The 19199-nt window shown below is 48.0% G+C and overlaps 1 protein-coding gene and 1 long non-coding RNA gene across 7 annotated transcripts in view; both read right to left on the minus strand.

Moving 5' to 3' along the window:
- The window catches only part of LOC309338155, a 309599-nt gene that overhangs the window by 103833 nt on the left and 186567 nt on the right, over positions 1-19199 (minus strand). The window lies entirely within an intron of this gene.
- Positions 1-19199, minus strand: part of NCOA1 (nuclear receptor coactivator 1) — a 304047-nt gene that overhangs the window by 18183 nt on the left and 266665 nt on the right. For all 6 annotated transcript variants that reach the window (XR_014154526.1, XM_081854455.1, XM_081854456.1 and 3 more), the window contains 4 exons: positions 15842-16027; positions 8867-8993; positions 2106-2274; positions 389-718 (listed from right to left, as the gene is read on the minus strand). Coding sequence is in view for 5 of the 6 variants with exons in the window: in XM_081854455.1 (XP_081710581.1) it covers positions 389-718; positions 2106-2274; positions 8867-8993; positions 15842-16027 (812 nt within the window). In the remaining variant the exon portion in view is untranslated. The remainder of the gene's footprint in view (positions 1-388; positions 719-2105; positions 2275-8866; positions 8994-15841; positions 16028-19199) is intronic.

Below are 19199 nucleotides of genomic sequence, written 5' to 3' on the forward strand. Positions count from 1 at the left end.
CTTGTAGTTTGGAACCATTGCTCCGTGTCCGCTTCTCTGGAGCAGCAGAAAACAACCTTTCTCCCTCCTCTATGTGACATCCTTTTATATATTTGAACATGGCTATCATATCCCCCCTTAACCTCCTCTTCTCCAGGCTAAACATGCCCAGCTCCCTTAGCCGTTCCTCATAAGGCATTGTTCCAAGGAGTTTGCTTCCATGTGACTTTTGTGTACGCCTGGAACCCTTGGAACCGAACCCCCGTGTGAGATGCAACCGTACTGCGATCATCGGTGCCCTTCAGCGACACGGAGGCCTACCAGCCAAGTAGGGCGTGGCTTCAGCCTGCCCCGAAGGCCACGGGGCTCTGGCAAGCAAAGGGACCGGCCGCACTGAGTGGGAGCTCACCTGCTGCTGCCCCTGGAGCCGCTGCTGCAGCTGCAGTCGCAGCTGGTTGGGGGCTGTCGGAGGCCTGCTGAGCGCCTGCCGCGGCTGCATCCCCATGTTGGTGGGGTAGGCCCCACGGGGCGGCGGCGGCACCTGGACCGGCATCGACCCAAAGGACTGCTTCTGCCGGACCATGCCGGGGAAAGGGCCAGGGAGGTTGGTGGTGGGGGAAGCGGAGGGGTAAGCTTGTGGGTACATGCCCGGCTTCTGGTCCATCATGAGAGGCGGCGGCGGCGGCGGCGTGGCTTGGTGGGGCTGGAACCTCTCCGTCAGCGCTTCCAGGCCGCCTCCCTGCTCACAGAGAATGAAACAAAAGTGTGAGGCCACCGTCAGTTCCGACATGGTTCCAAACATATGCAGCACTTCATGTGACTTTAAGGGCTGCTTCTGTGTTGCCCAGCTGCAAACCCGGGCGAGTCACCAGCAAAGTGGAAACTTTGGCCAGGGAGCGGCAGCCCCTCTCAACTCTGCAGGGCAGAAGTGTCCACAGAACTTTTCACCCAGAACACTTTTAGGTGCATGCACAAAACACCTAAGTGTATTTTTTATTATTTTTTAAAGTAGTGTACAAAGTGGCTTTCAATTGCTTACGACTAGAAGAAATAATCCACTGACAGGTTTCTCCTGGCAGGAGAGGTTTTGATTTTGGCTGACTTCTGACATCTGAACCACAAAGGGAGAAAAATGGCGGGAGCATCCGAATATGGAAAGATAAACTGCAGGGGGGGTGGTTGTGTGTGTGGGGACACAGTTCTGTGCCCTTTTCACACATGCTCCTTTTATTGTTGAGGCGAGACCCTCCCCTCTCACCCTCCCCTCCTACTTAGGCTCTTGGCATGCCACACTTTCTTGGGAATGCGTTCTGCATCTAGTAAAAGCACTCTTCCTCTTTTAAGGCAGTTTTGCATCAGGACTACGTCCCCAGCCTTTATTGGTGGGCACAGCCTCAAGCTGTGATGCTAAATGGGTAGGTTGTAATAAAACCAACCAGAAGCTGATAGCTGATGCACGAGATGAAATCATCAAATAACACCTGTAGAGTTTCCATCTTTGTAGAATCTTACTTGTGGAAGCAGCACCTCAGAGTTTAAGGGCTTATACATACTTAGATGTCCTTCACTTTAAAGTTCTGTGCCAAAGTGCCTCCTCCCCCCCCCAACATTCTTTTTTTGTTCCAGAGCTTTCCCAGTGCAAACTTGCTCTTTAAAGCTCAATCGGAGCAAATAGTCATCTGTGGAAAACCCTAATTGTCATTTGCTCCGATTGAGCACTAAAGAGCAAGTGTGCACTGGGAAAGCTCAGGGAAAGAAAACACACAACAACAACAACCAACAACAACAACCAACAACGCACAGAGCTTTTTAGCGTGGACCTCTGCTTGGAAAGAGTGGGGCAAAAGTTAAGTGTGGATATGCCCTAAATCGTTGGGACAAAGAAGGAAAGAGTGGATACCTTTAGGAACGCCTCTGTAACAGAGAGGCTATGGTGCATTGGGAGAGGCTTTTGACTCCAGCTTTTACAGGGTAAGCGGCTCATGGGCTACTCCTGTTCTTTGCTACTTTTCAAGCAAGCGCTCCACCCCCACCCACTGGGCAGGAACTCCGGATGCTGGACCACCTTCTCAAGTAGCAACAGGAGCAGGCCCCGGGGCTCGGACACCTAAGAGGCAGCTTGCTACCTGGACCAGTTTGTCGATGCCAAGCGCTCGGTCCAGCTCTGCCAGCTCGTTCTCGTCTTTGCCACTCAGGAAGGACACCAGCTGCTCGAGAAGAGCCTTCTCGTCGTTTCGCCCCTCCGGGGTGGTGGGAGGGCACAGGAGCTCATCGAGCTGAGAAGTGATGCAATGGCTGTAGGGGTGCAAATGAGGAAGGTGAAGGAATCGAAAGGCACTCGGTTGTCTATAAGAAAAACCAGTTTACTTTGCTATGGGCCCATCTGCTAATGCAGATGGTTGCAAGGGGAAAACCATCCGTGCGCTCTTGTGTATAAAGTTAGCTTGCGGTTTCCAAAAATCTGGGGGCAACTTTCACCCCCTCCCATCCCTGCAAAGACCAATGAACCCTATCCACCAATGTTTGTGTAGTATTCCGATGAACGCAATACAAACTAAGGTTGGGCTGGAGGATCTACCTGCCTGGCTCTGCAGTTGTGTATCTGTTAGAAGCCAGCCAAATGTCTCTGGCAGCTCACAAGCGAGGCATGAAGACAGTGGGCTCGTCCCCAGCATCACTTAAGCAGAGGGGCACCACCTCTGCAGACACAAGCATCTCCTCCTCCATGAATCTGCCCCATCCTTCCTTGAAGTCATCTTGGCTGTTCTGTCCTCTGAGAGGAGCCAATGAAGATGACCTTGCTCCAGTATAGGCTGGTTCGTTAGACTAGAACTGGGAACTTTCCTATCCACCTTATGTTTCCTACAATGAATGACTTTGCTATTTTCCTTACCTACAAGCATCTCTCTGTGTGTGTGTGTGCTTGTGTGCGCGATTGCAACAGGGAAAAGTTTGCTCTCTAACCAAGATTCAACCCCTTAATGTTGCCTTACTCTGCACACTAAAACAGTTTGGACAGGTAATTGGAACCCAATAATTGGACAGACTTGAACTCTGGTCCCCCAGAGACTGGACTAGTACTCTAACCACTACACCAGCGGTTCTCAACCTGTGGGTCCCCAGATGTTGTTGGACTACAACTCCCATCACCCCCGAGCTCTGGCCTTGCTAGCTAGGGGTGATGGGAGTTGTAGTCCAACAACATCTGGGGACCCACAGGTTGAGAACTGCTGCACTGCACTGCACTGACTGCTTCCTGAGTCCATGTTGCCAGCCCCTGGTCATTGCCTCCCTTGCAGTTTACATCCTCCATGAAATGCCCAGCTGGTTCTAGGTGTCACGATAAGAACAACAGCTTCTAAGAACTGGGGACAGGCTTGGGGGGAAAAGAGCTCGAAGGAAGCAGAACCCTACCCCTCCCTCTCTCGCTCGTGCCCCCACTCCCTCCCTGCGATCTATTTCCAATCTCAGAGTTGTGTGGGCGTGTAATAATCCTGATGATGGGGCTGCTGGGCCCGACATCACCAGCAGCAAGGACATCACGCTGACTGGAAAGAGTCAGGAAGCCAGAGGGGCCCCCTGCTATGCCAAGAGTTTCTGAGGAGTCAGGAAGTCTACACAGTTTGCTCCAGATGAGCACCACATGTAAATCAAAGGGTGGGGAGGGGGGATATCCAGCCTAACCCCAGGGTTGCCAATGCACATGGTTGATGGCACGAGAAGAAAGAATGGGGAAGACAGGGATAGAGCAGCAGAAACTTAAAACTGGTCCATAAAAAGGCATCGCTTCTGCCTTCTCCCCCACTACAGTTCCACAGCTAAAATTCTGCACCAAGATGAACTGTTCCTGTTCTATAGGACTGTCTGTCTGCAAAGTGTGCAGCAAACAGCACAGGGATCTCCCACCAAGGAGATTCAGGGGCTGCAAAGGGTGAGGCACAAAAACCAAGCTTGGTGATTGGTTCAGATGAAAGAAGACAACAACCATCAAACCTGGGCTTGTGGCTGAGCATACACTCAATGTGGAACCAGAGACGGTTCTGGCCACTGTGGTGTAGTGGTTAAGAGCGGTAGTCTCGTAATCTGGGGAACCAGGTCCGCGTCTCCGCTCCTCCACATGCAGCTGCTGGGTGACCTTGGGCCAGTCACACTTCTTTGAAGTCTCTCAGCCCCACTCACCTCACAGAGTGTTTGTTGTGGGGGAGGAAAGGAAAGGAGAATGTTAGCCGCTTTGAGACCCCTTAAAGGGAGTGAAAGCCGGGATATCAAATCCAAACTCTTCTTCTTCTGGCCTTTTAACAGCGTTGTACCTGCATGAGGTGCATGTTTTCTGTATTCACACTTTGAATTTTTAAAATATACACTTGAATAAAGACGTTTGATGGAAACCAGCTCTAAATAAGGAGCAGGAAATGTATAACCAGGTTGAACAGTAAGGATGAAGTCCGAAGAGTGGAAACGCAAGAAGGGGCCTTTTCTGTGGTGGCCCCCTTTGGGAAATGCTCTCCCCAGGGAGGTTTGCCTGGTGCCTTCATTATGTATTTGCAGGTGCCAGGCGAAAACACTCCTCTTCCACCAGGCCTTCGGCTGATTCATATTCTACAGCCTTTTAAAATGTGTCTGTGGGAAGGGGGGGGGGTATTGTTCTGCTGTTTTGCTTTACTTATTTACTTGTTTTTATCCTGTATTTCATTCTGTGAATTGCCCTGATATCTTATGATGAAGAGCTGTATATAAATCTAAAAAAAGAAAGAAAAAGAAATGCTAAGGGTGAGGGGGAAAAAACCTCTTGCATTTCCAGCATCCGAAGTATGCAAGGAGCAAGGAGTTATTATTCATGCAGATGGATGCAAGCTGGTGGATGGTCTGGAACACAAAAAGGAGACCTAGACTGTTCTCTTCAGTCTGAATTTGTACACACAACGGCGTGACGGCTGCTTGAGAGGCAAGCTCTTCCAAAGAGCAGCTCGGCACATGGCTCCAGCATGTGTTGTGGAGGTGTAGAGAAAACTGACAGATTTGCACAATGATTATTTGGCCAGAAGGCTCCATAAACCAGCTTCTGCCGTGTGGGCACTGATGCTTGTTTGTATGAATCAGAACCTAAATTTTCAGGTGAAAGTCCCCTGGTGGTTCAGGATCCTATATTTTTTTCCAGATTCCCAGAGAGGACGTCTGGTGAGACGTGCAAGAAAAGCTGAGCTAGAAGCACAGAGAGTCACACGCAAGGAAGGCGTCAGGGGCAGCGCCGTGGAAATGCCAGCGTGTTGTGGGCGTGAAGAACGTGGCACCTGAGCTCTTTTCAGCTTTCCCTGGGGGGGAAAAGGGTGGGAAAGCACATTTCAAGTTCTTATAGGCGCTTTTGCACAAAGCAACTGCCAAGTTCTGCCGCTACAGGCTTAGTAGTAGCTTTTGAATATTGCTGTTGTTTAGTCATTTAGTCGTGTCCGCCTCTTCATGACCCCCTGGACCAGAGCACGCCACGCACTCCTGTCTTCCACTGCCTCCCGCAGTTTGGTCAAACTCATGTTCGTAGCTTCGAGAACACTGTCCAACCATCTCGTCCTCTGTCGTCCCCTTCTCCTTGTGCCCTCCATCTTTCCCAACATCAGGGTCTTTTCCAGGGAGTCTTCTCTTCTCATGAGGTGGCCAAAGTCTTGGAGCCTCAGCTTCAGGATCTGTCCTTCCAATGAGCACTCAGGGCTGATTTCCTTCAGAATGGAGAGGTTTGATCTTCTTGCAGTCCATGGGACTCTCAAGAGTCTCCTCCAGCACCAGAATTCAAAAGCATCCATTCTTCGGCGATCAGCCTTCTTTATGGTCCAGCTCTCACTTCCATAGCTTTAACTATACGGACCTTTGTTGGCAAGGTGATGTCTCTGCTTTTTAAGATGCTGTCTAGGTTTGTTATTGCTTTTCTCCCAAGAAGCAGGTGTCTTTTAATTTCGTGACTGCTGTCACCATCTGCAGTGATCATGGAGCCCAAGAAAGTAAAATCTCTCACTGCCTCCATTTCTTCCCATTCTATTTGCCAGGAGGTGATGGGCCCAGCTTTTGAAAATAGGATCGGGCAAATTCTTGGAGGGAGATTGGTCTATCAACAGCTGTCAGTCACAATACCTAAATGGAACAGTCATGTTCAGAGGCAGTCCACACCTGAACAGCTGTTGAAGGAGGGCACACAGTGTGTGTGTGTGTGTGTGTGTGTGTGTGTGTGTGTGTGGCAGGCTTCATGCCCTGCTCATTGGCTTCCGAGAAGCAACTGGGTGGCTACTTCTGAAAGCAGGAGTGGCGGACTGGACGGAGCCTTGTGTTCTAATTCAGCAGGGCTCCTTTGTATGGCTGTGAAAAACCTGCTTAAGCGGCTGACACCTGCTGAAGGCTCAGAAGCTGAGCAAGGTTTTCACCCAGTGGCCAAGCGTCCTCCTGGCCTTCCATTGTGCCTGACAAATTGGATTAACAAAAACCCAGATTACACAAGGTGGAGCCACAGAATTCTGCTTTTTTTTTGCAAGTGTAAAATATCAGTTTGTTTTTAGCGGAGTGGACTTGAACCTAATCATGGAGGTGACATGGAGGCCAATGCTTGAAGGTCTGCTCCCCAGGCCCCACCCCCCAACCCCCAATAGCTGACCCCCCACATAATGCAAGCAATGGCATGTGACTGCGAGAAGAAAGAGGCTAGGAAAGCAAATGGTCCAAGAGGCCTGAAGCTGCAGAGCCAAGCTGTGTGGTGAGGATGAGACCTGCTCCAGATGCACAAGGGAAGCCTGGGCTATTCAGACAGGTTTATGCATTGGTATTTTATGACCCACTCTATCCTATGGGACGCGGGTAGCGCTGTGGGTTAAACGACAGAGCCTAGGACTTGCCGATCAGAAGGTCGGCGGTTCGAATCCCCACGACGGGGTGAGCTCCTGTAGCTCGGTCCCTGCTCCTGCCAACCTAGCAGTTTGAAAGCACGTCAAAGTGCAAGTAGATAAATAGGTACCACTCTGGCGGGAAGGTAAACGGCGTTTCCGTGCGCTGCTCTAGTTCGCCAGAAGCGGCTTAGTCATGCTGGCCACATGACCCGGAAGCTGTACGCCAGCTCCCTCGGCCAATAAAGCGAGATGAGTGCCGCAACCCCAGTCGGCCACGACTGGACCTAACAGTTAGGGGTCCCTTTACCTGTTATCCTATGGGATCATGGCGAATGGCAGTTATTTAAGGACACATCCTAAACAACCCTGTCTTAGAGGTGTCCCCCACCAAGGCAATGGAAGCTACTGAAGTAAAAGAGACCACCAAACAGTAAGGAAATTAAACACTGCACTTTACAAAAGAAAGGGAAGTTAACTATGGAGAAAGCAGTTTCATTCTCCCCCCCCACCTACCCACATTTCCTCGCCTTGGTTAACAATCCCGCATAACGCAGAATAACCAGCTTGCTCCCTCCCCTAAGCTAAAGTCTAGGGGGCAAATATAGAGGGAAAACCCCACACAAGACTTCCTACGGCTGCTGCAGCTGGTCCTCAGAACGCCCTGCTGTGGGGGCTCCTTGCAGGAGATCTTCAGAGAAGAAGGAAGGGAGCAGTTGTCGTTGCCCCCCCGCCTCTGCCCCCCCCCCAGCCCAGTCCTGCTCGGCACAGATCTTGTAGCAAGCCCCAATCACAGCCCTCTGGGGAAAGCTTGGCTAAGAACAAAGGGGATTGTAATGAACTCTGTGCATTGAGCTCCATCTCAGCTTCAAGGCAGCTCGCCAAGAGCAAAACCGGGGCGCCGGGCCAGGAACCTGAAACTGGATCCTTTCCCGCTCAAGAGAGCTAATGGACTGGGGCTCCCTCCTGGTTGCCCCCGAGCTCCTCTCTGCTCCAAAACAGTTTTATGTTCCTTGTTAAGGGGACGGGAGAGGGAGGAGGTTTCTGTCCTGAAAATCCTACCTTCCCAAGACAGTTTGCTCCCCGCTCCAATCCCCCTTTCCCACTGCAGTGAGAAAAATGGTTGTTCCCAAGGACAAGGACCGTGGCAGAGGGGTGTGTTGGCATGGGCAGTAGCTGCAAGCTGAGAAGGAAGTTGTGCGCTGTCTCTCAATTCAAGCAGAATATTAACTTACAGAAGCAACAGCTTTGGGGCTAAGAAATGCTCTGGCTTAGCCGTTTTGTTCATGCTTGGACTGGTGGTTTATCTCCCCCAGGCAAACTGGAAATGGGAAGTCAAGATGACCAGATCGAGATTATATATCCTAGTTTGTGTGGGGAGAGGGGGAGAGACAGACCACCAGACCAGGTCTGGACGCAGCGGCACTAAGGGTTTGCCCACATTTCCGCTTGCCCTATGCCTAGAAAAGCAAGAATTTGAGCTGTTTCCTTCCTGCCCTGCATCCTTTCCTAGGGCTAAATCGGAGCAAACATCTATCTGGAGAAAACCTGAAATGCTGTTTGCTTCAACTGAGTACTAAAAAGTGCTTTTCCCCAGGGGGAAGTGTGAGGAAGCCTTCAGCCAGACCAGGGCTGAGCTCCAGTTAGCACTGCAGCAGCTAGACTGTGGAAGGAGCACAAATCTTTTTCCCAGTTTCTGGCCAGGATCTGAATCTGTTTTTATATTTATAGCTTTTTTATATATACATAAAAAAATCATGTTAATAATATGCAATTGTTTCTAGCCGCTTTTATATATGATACTGTTTTATGTGTGCCATTATACTGGAAATTGTTTCAAGATGCCTCGCGAGAAGCGATTAACAGATGAAACGAAATGAAAAACTCCTAAGGATATTGCGCATGGATATTTGCCTCCAAAGCTGGTCCCAGGATGGCCAGCTGCATGTTGACATCTGCCCATAAACCCTGCCTGAAATCTCCAACAAGCAACAGGAGGATGGCGGTGGTGAAAACCCCATACTTACTCGTCCGGTTTGCTCATAGGTCCCCGATTAATGGAGGTCATGGGGTTGTCCGCCCACGGGATCTGCTCCCCAATTGTTGGCTGACCGAACTGATGATCTGTGACTCCCAGTTCCAGCTCAGGCAATCCTGGGGGGAGGAAGGAGGGAGGAGAGAAGAGAAGTTAAATGGCAGGATCCCACCCTGTCCTGGTCGGAAACTTCAGCTGGTGCAGAATTCAGCGGCCAGGTTGCTCACCGGAGCAAGACGGTTTGAGCATATTACACCAATCCTGGTCCAGCTGCACTGGCTACCGATTAGTTTCTGGGCCCAATTCAAAGTGCTGGTTTTGACCTATAAAGCCTTAAATGGCTCAGGATCGCAAAGAGAACAACAACTACCAGACATCTGAAGGCAGCCCTGTTTAGGGAAGCTTTTAATGTTTGATAGATTACTGTATTTTAATATTTTGTTGGAAGCTGCCAGAGTGGCTGGGGAAGCCCAGCTAGATGGGTGGGGTATAAATAATAATAATAATAATAATAATAATAATAATAATAATAATAATCAAAGACCGCCTCTTCCCATATGAACCTACCCGGACCTGAGATCATCTTCGAGAGCGGGGCCTTCTCTGCGGTGGCTCCCTGTCTGTGGAATGCTCTCCCCAAGGAGGTCCACCTGGCGCCTTCACTATAAACCTTTAGGCACCAGGCAAAAATGTGCCTTTTTAACCAGGCCTTTGCCTGAGTTGATCTACATCCTATACCCTTTTTTAAAAAAAATGCTGGCTCTTTTGGTGTTTTTTAAATTGGTTTGTTGGTTTTGTTTTGATTTTATGTATTTGATATTCTATGTGAACCGTCTTGAGACCTTCAGGTATAGGGCGGTGTAGAAATTAAATAAATAAATAAATATGATGCTGCTGCTGCTGCTGCTGCTGATAATAATAATAATATGGTGGGACTAAAAGAGAGGGTGGGAGGACATCAAGGATGGCGGTGGCTGAGGCTAATTAGAAGGGGAAGCCAGTTTAGCACATCAATAATAATAATAATAATAATAATAATAATAATAATAATAATTTTATTTATACCCCGCCCTTCCCGGTTCAGAAAACCGGTCTCAGGGTGGCTAACAACAAATTTAAAACACTTAACAGCATAAAATACAGTATAAAACGTGAATAACAATAAATTCAGAATTCAAAAATCAATTTAAGGGGGGAAATCCATCCAATAAACATTAGATGGTCACCAGGGCTAGCTGGCTGAATTGGTCCTACTTGGGCCAGCGAGGAGACCAGGGGAGAATTAGTTGTGGGATCCCAGAGCGGGTAATCATCATAAAAAGGGGAGGGGGAGGGAAGGAAGGGGAATAAAAGATCAGGCTAAGTTCAAATTGAAAGCCAGGTGGAATAGCTCTGTCTTACAAGCCCGATGGAAGGAGGTTAAATCCTGCAAGGCCCTGGTCTCATGGGACAGAGCATTCCACCAGTCGGAGCCACCACTGAGAAGGCCCTGGCCCTGGTGGAGGATAGTCTGAATTCCTCAGGGCCCGGGACCTCTAAACTATGGTTATTCATGGACCTTAAGGTCCTTTGCGGGGCATACCAGGAGAGGCGGTCCCGTAAATACGAGGGCCCTAAGCCATCTAGGTGTCCAGGTCAAGGCGAGTGGCAACGCAATGGGAAATGTCCTGCTCAGCCGGCAGAGCTGCATTAAGAATGGCAGAACCAGCTGGGAGTCAGAAGGCATGCTCTCCTGAACTCCAGGAGAGGGCTGGACAGGGACTGCAGGCATGGCCAACTCCATTGCCACAAGGGCAGGAGCTGCCAAAGCCCAGCAGGCACAGGAGGGACCTGCTGGTCACATATGCCAGTCTTCAGCTTCTCTGGTATGCACTGGGCCCATAAAGGCTGCACGGCTGGAGGCGCTCCCTGTTGTCGTTATTATTATTATTGTTATCATCATGTATTAATTAAATTTGTACGCCGCCCTTCATCTGTAGATCTCAGGGTGGTTCATGGCACACACACAAAAAAAGAGACAAAACACACAAAATACATAATAAAAGCAAGAGCAAAACAAATAGCTTTTGAACCAAATGCTCCTGCAGTAGAAGACCCAGCCAAAATGCTTCCTTAAGCCTTCCAAGGAATGGAAACAGGTCGCTGGGGAGTGAAATAACCAACCAAAGGATGTAAATATATATTTAAAACTGGCCACGACATCCACAGACTGCCTTTCTTAAGTGTGCATAGTTTAAAAATTATTGAAATGACAAAACCAGGAAAGTGTGTGTGTGTGTGTGTGTGTGTGTGTGTGTGTGTGTGTGAGAGAGAGAGAGAGAGAGAGAGAGAGAGAGAGAGAGAGAGAAGTTGAGATAGACATCAGTGCATCAGGAGGTGTGTTGACATTGAAAAATGAGAAATCTGTGAGCAAGACTTATATTCCTTTTTAAAGGGCCTCATTTTAAACTGAAGTGTTTTCACACTCACTCACTCACACACTCACTCTCACACACACACGTACGTTTAAGGAATAATATTTCCAAGACTAACTGGGGCTAATGAGGCTGCCAACGTAAAAGCTTTATTATTTTAAAATTGAATTCAATTTGCGTTCTTCAGCCACACGCCTGGTGTAAGAAGTTGAAAAGGCAGCACAGGGTGAAATCTAAATGAGCGCAGGCATATTCATCCAGATGGTTCTGTCTGCCCAGGATAGGAGAGACAAAGCCGCATTAAAGGTTTGCTGCGGACTGCCAATTAACTGGGCCGGTCTTTTAGCCGATGCATTAAGAGATCCTTCCAAGGGCCTTTAGAGTTCCACAAGAGACATCGTTTCAAATCCCCGCAAGGGGGGATGAGCCAATCAGAAGCAATGTTGCAAATGCTCAAAAACTTCCACCCGGGATGGCAAATCCTCTTCTTAATTATGGGCCAAAGTGATGGGAAAACTGTGTTTATTATGTGTGAGATAAAAGATAGAAGAGGCGGGGGTTGCCAAAGGCACTGAAAGGTCTACGTTGGTTGCCCAAAGCAGAAGATCTAAACCACTAGTGTTCCCTCCAACATTTCTACAATGAAAATCAGGACGTCCTATTCCATAATAATAAAAATACAATTATTCTTATTGCACCCTGCCCATCTGTCTGGATTGTCCAGCCACTCTGGGTGGCTTCCAACATATATAACAAAACATAACAAAACATTAAAGCATTTCAAAACTGCCTTCAGATGTTTTCTAAATGTTGTAGGGTTACTCATCTCACTGACTTGGGGTAGCACCCTCACCTCCACAGGGGCAAGGGGGAAGGCGTATATAAGGGGTTTCTGCGATGGGAGCATATTCACCCAGTGCTTTTCCAGCTGCACTGGCTCCCGGTGGAGTACAGGGTCAGAGTTAAGGTGCTGGTTTTGACCTTTAAAGCCCTTCACGGCCTAGGACCCTCGTACCTACGGTATACCCCACGGAGAGCCTCAAGGTCCATAAATAGCAACACCCTAGTGGTCCTGGGCCCTAAGAAAGTTAGATTAGCTTCAACCAGAGCCAGGGCCTTTTCAGCACTGGCCCCAGCCTGGTGGAACGCTCTGCCTCATGAGACCAGGGCCCTGCGGGATCTGATTTCTTTCTGCAGGGCCTGTAAGACAGAGTTGTTCCGCCTAGCCTTTGGCTTGGAGCCAATTTGATTCCCTCCCCCTCTTTCTTTTTCTTTCTCTTCCTGCGATGAGGCTGCATTTTAATATTTCAATATTTTCATGTTTTATTTTAATCTTGTTTTTAAGTTGTATTCATTCAACTTGTTTTTATTATTGCTTGTTAGCCGCCCTGAGCCCGGCCTTGGCTGGGTAGGGCAGGGTATAAATAAAAATTGCTGTTGTTGTTGTTGTTGTTGTTAAAATGGCTATCAGACTTTGAAAAGCTAGATCAAGTTCATCAGTTTTGCCAACTTAATTAAACTGAGTGGTTTCAATTGGATTTTGAAGAAATGTGCAATTAATTGTCACTGAAGTTTATTGTGCTGTTATCTTCCTCTGTGGGTCACAGAAACTGTTATTCTGAATAATGCTTTTAATAGGGTAGGGTACGGGGAAATTGGGGGTAATTTTATGGAGTCCTGAAAATGTTTGGGGACCCCTGATCTAGAGCTTTGCCCTGGTTTTGAACATCTGCTTAGCTGGCCGAGCCCTGGCCCTCAAGTTCTCCTCCCGTGGACGGGCAACACTGCTGATAATGCGAAACCCGCAAAGTGTGCGCCGCAGCCATGGGTTAGAGAGCGAAGTCGACCAGAGAGAGCAGGTTTTGTTCTTGCACTGGCTATGCAGCAGAGACGAAGTGTTCACAAGGGTTGCCTGGCAACAGGAAAATAAAGGGAGCACTGGCAACAGCAGCGGCGCTGCCAATTTACAGCTGAGCAAGGATATGCGCCACGTGGGGGAGTGGCTCAGGTGCGCACCCCACCCATAGGGTGTCGCCCGCCCAGCTGCCCCGGGGAAGTACAACGGGAAAGCAAACCCGGAGATGATCTCAGCTGTGCATCTTGCATTTCCAGAGGCCAAACCAAACATCCTTCCCGAACATGCTAGCCAGCACAATCACATGGCGTCTTTCCTTTCTAAGCTCCGAGAACGAGTTGTTTGCTGCTTGTGAAAGACAAGGTGTATACCTGCCCCCCTGTACCAACACTGTTTGTGTGTGTTTTAAAAACAGTCGCTCCAGGAGACCAAAACTTGCTTGTGAGCATCCTGGATCGCCTAACTGACCGCAGTTGGAGACAGAAGGCGGTGATAGGTAGCCTTTTCGTCTGAGACAGCATAGCTGTTTCCTAACATTCTGTCTTCTGAGGAAGCACAGATCTCCCATTCTTGCCATTTGTTAAAAAAAACACAAAACAAGCAAATAAACCTTCAACCAGATTATTTTTATGAGCAGTCATCTTGCGAGCCAGATAAAAATACAGTCATACCTCGGCTTACAGACGCTTCAGCTTGCGCGTTTTCGGGTTGCGCACTGCACCGAACCCGGAAGTATTGGAATGGGTTACTTCTGGATTTTGGCACTCGCACATGTGCAGAAGCGCTAAATTGCGCTTTGCGCATAAGCACCAAATCGCAACCCACGCGTGCACAGACGCGCCGCTGCAGGTTGTGAATGTGCCTCCTGCACGGATCACGTTTGCAACCTGAGCGTCCACTGTATTTGATTTCTTTTATATCTGATATTTGAAAAAATATTAACGCTAAAGCTTTTTTTTTTTTAACATTAGCCCTGCTATGCTCGGATTACCTCTAACTCAGTTAATATCTAAACAGAATCTATGCCTCTGCCACATACACTGAGTTTAGAAGAGGCTTTCCTTTGTAAATCAAGAACCAATTTGATCCGTTTGTCAGACATGAATATTTACGCTCTAGACACCAAATGCAGGCAATTTCATTTTCGTCGGATGAAAACAACCTGCTCTTGTCTGCCCTGCTTAGTCTATCAGATCTTGCTTCGATCTCTCAGTGGTGAGACAGAGATAGGGGTGGGGCTGAGATGAGTGAATCTCAAAGGAAAGGCTGGTTGCATAGGCTGCTTGGGCATGAGGGCCATGGAGTGCTTGAATATTCCCTCCGGCTCACACTGCATCATAGGTTTTGTAGTGTTTAGTCTGTCTGATGGTTGGGGGTGCTTGATGCTGCAGGATCGGCTTGGCAGCGGATGAAATGGTCAGAAACTCTGCCTTCAACCTCAGTTCTGCTATCTGCGGATTTTGGCAGCAGCAATACACGAGAGCATAAGGAAGAGGGTCCTTGTTGCACAATTCCCCAAACGGGAGTGCCGATATCCCAGATGCGGCAGCACTGACAAAATGAGGGGCTTTGGGATTTGATGTGCAGGAACTGCTAAGGCTGGGGATAATTCCTAAAGATTTCCACACACGTTTATAATGCCACAGCGCTGATTTCCCCATCCTGCTAACTGGGACAATGATAGGAACTGACTTTTCTGGGTTCTGCAGCGAAGCTGCTTCCCTGCACTGACTTTCAACACAGCTCTGCTATTCTATCCTGTGTCTTGCTTCAGGGTGAAAGACGGAGCTGGCAGGCTTGGGGGGGGGGGCATTTGCTTAACATGTCAGAACTAATGCTGGGCTGACTAGGCTGCTTATTTCCCTAGCAGGTTAAGCATGACTTTTAAAGACACATTTATTTGCTCAGGCCCTTTGGAGGGAGTTGAGCTTGTTAGTTTAATTCATCTCAGTTTCGAATTCCTATGAGGTTTTAAGGTTTCTTGAAGGTTTAAACTGCATGGTTTTACATCATGTGGGTATACCAACCTGTGATCTTCAGATCTTTAGGCACCAGGTGAAAACATTCCTCTTCAACCAGGCCTTGGGCTGGTTAACATCTTATACCCTTTTAAATGTGTGTTGTGGGAAGGTTTTTCTTTTGTTTTTATTCTGTATTTCACCTTTTTTATATTGTATTTTCATGTTGTGTACTGCCCTGATGAAGGGCAGCATGCAAATTTAATAAACAAAATAAGGGTACTTTAGCAATAAACTGGTGAGGATGATAACTCACAACAAAATGGGAGTGAGAGACAGACTACAGCGTGGTGAAAATCCCTGCACAGTTCTGAGTTTCAGTGGCTCATCATTTCTCAGGCCGACTACCTCAAAGGGTCATTGGGAGAAGAACTATACAGTGGTACCTTGGTTTAAGAACAGCTTAGTTTATGAACAACTTGGATTAAGAACGCTGCAAACCTGGAAGTGGGTGTTTTGCTTTGTGAACTTTGCCTTGGAAGCAGAACATGTTCCGCTTCCTGTTGAGTGTGTTCCATTTGTATGGTGCTATCGGAAAGCAGACCTTGGTTTAAGAACACTTTGGTTTAAGAACAGACTTCCGGAACGGATTAAGTTCGTAAACCAAGGCACCACTGTGTATTTTGTCTATTGAAAAATGCCAGGGGTCCTTTCCCTCCGGTGCCGACAGATGCCCCTACCTGTGTCAGGCTGGAAGGGGCTTGGTCCAGGTACCGCCCCCCTGCCTTGCTCGGAAGGCAAACCAGGGTGAGGGCTGCTGCCGTTGGTTGCGGAGAAAGGCGCCGTCCTGAGCTGAACCGGCTCCAGGGGGTCGCAGAATTCAAAGGGGGACCGGCCGGCCTGCATTCCCTGCCCACCGTTGACAGCTGGAACACAGAAGTAAAAAAATCAGAAGGTAACTGTAGGCCCAGGAGCAACTAAGAGGGATGCGAGAGAAGGATCAAGCTGGCACCTGGGTTGCAGAAACCTCAATGGGCTCATTCGGAACAGCACGGCTGCTCACCCTCCAGGAACCTCACTTCCAAGAGTGGCCAGGCTTAACGCCATGCATTTCAGATCAACGGTGAACAATGGCAAGGAATATCCAGGCCACATACAGCCGTGTTTCTCAACTTTTTTACTTCTCTGTTTTCTTTTCTGTTTTCTTCTCGGTCACTTCTCTCTCCCCCCTGCGGCCCCCTAGTCTTATGCTGTGGCCCCCTTGGAATATCCTGGGGGGGGCCCAGGGGACTGTATCCCCCCCCCCCACCTGTTAAGAAACACTGATGTAGTCTCCACCATGTGCTGGAGTTCTTGCACAGTCCACCAGAGGGCTCTCCTGACCCCTCTTCTCATCCAAACTACTCATCCAAATTAAATTGGCTTACTTTATTCTTCTTTTGGACCGCTGCTCTTTTCAGTTACTCTTTTCATGCAACTGCCACTAAAGCACTCAAGTTGGTTTGAACCACAAGCTGGAAATCCTGACTGCAAACTTTCACATTTAATTTTTATTTCCAAACTCTATTTCTTTTTGTGCACCTTCCCAATAACGATTTATTTTGTTTGAGAGCTTCAGAAAAGGGACGCTAAGCATTTAAACAGACAAGCTTTTTTTTTTTTTTTTTTTTTTGCACGATTGCCTGGAAATTTACCAAAACCACAAAAGGATTTTTTTTTAAAAAAGAAACCTCAAATTTGAAAATTTCCAGAAATCAAAAAGTCCTTATTCAGATTTTTTTAAAAAATGTTACCAACTTGACAAGTGTTTTGGGTTTAATGGAATCTACTTGGTTTCCTTAACCAGATCTGGCCATATAGATATACTCCAATATCTACCTCGTATAACTTTTTTTCTTTTTCTTTTTTTGCTGTATACATTTCAGGGTCCACTCCAAACCATTCCAAAAGATCATTTTGTCTTCTGGACCACTTCCAAGGTATGTGTAAGCTTTTGTATCACACAATGCCCTTTGCCAGGAAGAACAGTTCCGTGTTAACTCAAAAGCTTGCACACTCCCGGCCAACGAAATGGGCCAACGAAAGCCCATTCCAATAAAACAAGAATAAAAGGGAAAGTGATCACCAGTCAATGGAACTGACGGTCAACTCTAAAAAACTTTTCTGCATCACTGAAGTCCCCGAATCTCCAGCAGTACAAGGAGCCCAGTCAAGTCAAAACATGCCAATGACTTCTGAATGGCCTTATAAGCTGGATTTTCTGCAGGCATTCAGATCCTTGGAATAAGGATTTTTAGCATGCAAGGAAGAAGCTTGGGTGGAAAGCAGCTGCCTGACGTTTGCCCTGGGAATTTATCGGAGAGGGAATGGAAGAAGCAGGGCAGATTGGGAACTGACAGCACTCTTTCAGACCTCCTGATTATGGGAAGGCAAAGCTCCCTCCTTTGATGCGTCTAGTAGCTGTCGCTCACAAACGTCACTAGGGCTCAATAATCTCCTCTCTTGACTGCTCTCAACCGGTGGCTGTTGACCCTCTGTTTTAGGTGCTGCTCAACAATGGTAAAATCAAGCAAATGAATGCTTCTTCCCTGCGAGTCCTTTTATTTTGGTTTAGAGCCAACATGGTGACTTCCAGACGATTTGGGGATGCAACCCCCAACATCCCTCAGGGGGGTTCCCTGCAGCATCCCTCAGGATGCTGAAGGAGTGTCTCCACCTCCATCGTCCAGCTCCGAGGGCCTTCTGGCAGTTCCCTCCCTGCGAGAAGTGAGGTAACAGGGAACCAGGCAGGGGGCCTTCTCCGTGGTGGCGCCTGCCCTGTGCAACGCCCTCCCATCAGATGTCAAGGCACTAAGCAACTATCTAACTGAAGGCAGCCCGGTTTAGGGAAGTTTTTAATGTTTAATGCTGTATTGTTTGTGTATGTCTAAGTGTATGTGTACCTACGGGACCGCCTCTCCTGGTATGTCCCACGGAGGACCTTACAGTCTTCAAACAAAAACATCTTGGAGGTCCCGGGCCACAGGGAGGTTAGGCTGGCCTCAACCAGAGCCAGGGCCTTTTTGGCCGTGGCCCCGATCCAGTGGAACACTCTGTCCCAAGAGACATGGGCCCTGCGGGACTTGACATCTTTCTGCAGGGCCTGCAATACAGAGCTGTTCCACCAGGCCTTTGGCCAAGGCACAGTCTGACCCCCTCCTTTGGTAATCCTCATAGAACTCTAGCCCAATGGTTGCCATTAATTTGATTCTGAATTGATTTTAGAATGAATTCATTTTAGAATGTATTTCAATTAATTGATTGTGATTTTATGTAAACTGTGTTACTTTTACTGTTGTTAGCCACTCTGAGTCCGGCTTCGGCTGGGGAGGGCAGGATATAAATAAAAATTTATTATTATTATTTGTGTGTGTGTACGTATGTGTGTGTATATATATATATACATGTACATATATATACATGTATATATGTGTATATATATATGTGTGTACACACACACACACACACACACACACACACACGGTTGGAAGCTGCCCAGAGTGGCTAGGGAAACCCAGCCAGATGGGTGGGGTATCAATAATAAATTATTTTTATAAATTATAATAAATAAATTATTATACATGATCAGAGTTGCAGAGCCACAGCTGACGAGGCAGGGTGGCAACAGGACATTTCTTGCGTGGGGCACATTCTTCCGTCTCGGCAACACCCACAAGAGAGAAGACTAAGGGAAGATTAGGCAAACTTCTCTTCCTGGTCCAGTCACCTACTCCATGCATGTGACAAGGTAGGCTTTTGCCTCCCCAGCACAACAAATTAGTTCACGTACAAGACGAAACTGCATTTTTGTCAGCTTAAATTGGCAGGAAATTGGCACAGGACTCTAGCCAACACTTAATGTGTCCATCTCCTGCCTTGTGATGCGAGTAGCTAAATCTTAAGCCCGCCCATGTTAAACACGGCCAAATCAAGCTTATAAAGTGTTGGAGTTGGTTGCAGAATTTGGAAGGAGAATTCCCACTGCTTCTTTCTCCTCAACCAACACCTGGCATTCAGCACACCAATGCAATGGTACCAGGCCCCAGTCTATCAGACACA

The sequence above is a fragment of the Podarcis erhardii genome (assembly GCF_964252035.2).
Source record: "Podarcis erhardii genome assembly, chromosome: 3".
NCBI lineage: Eukaryota > Metazoa > Chordata > Lepidosauria > Squamata > Lacertidae > Podarcis > Podarcis erhardii.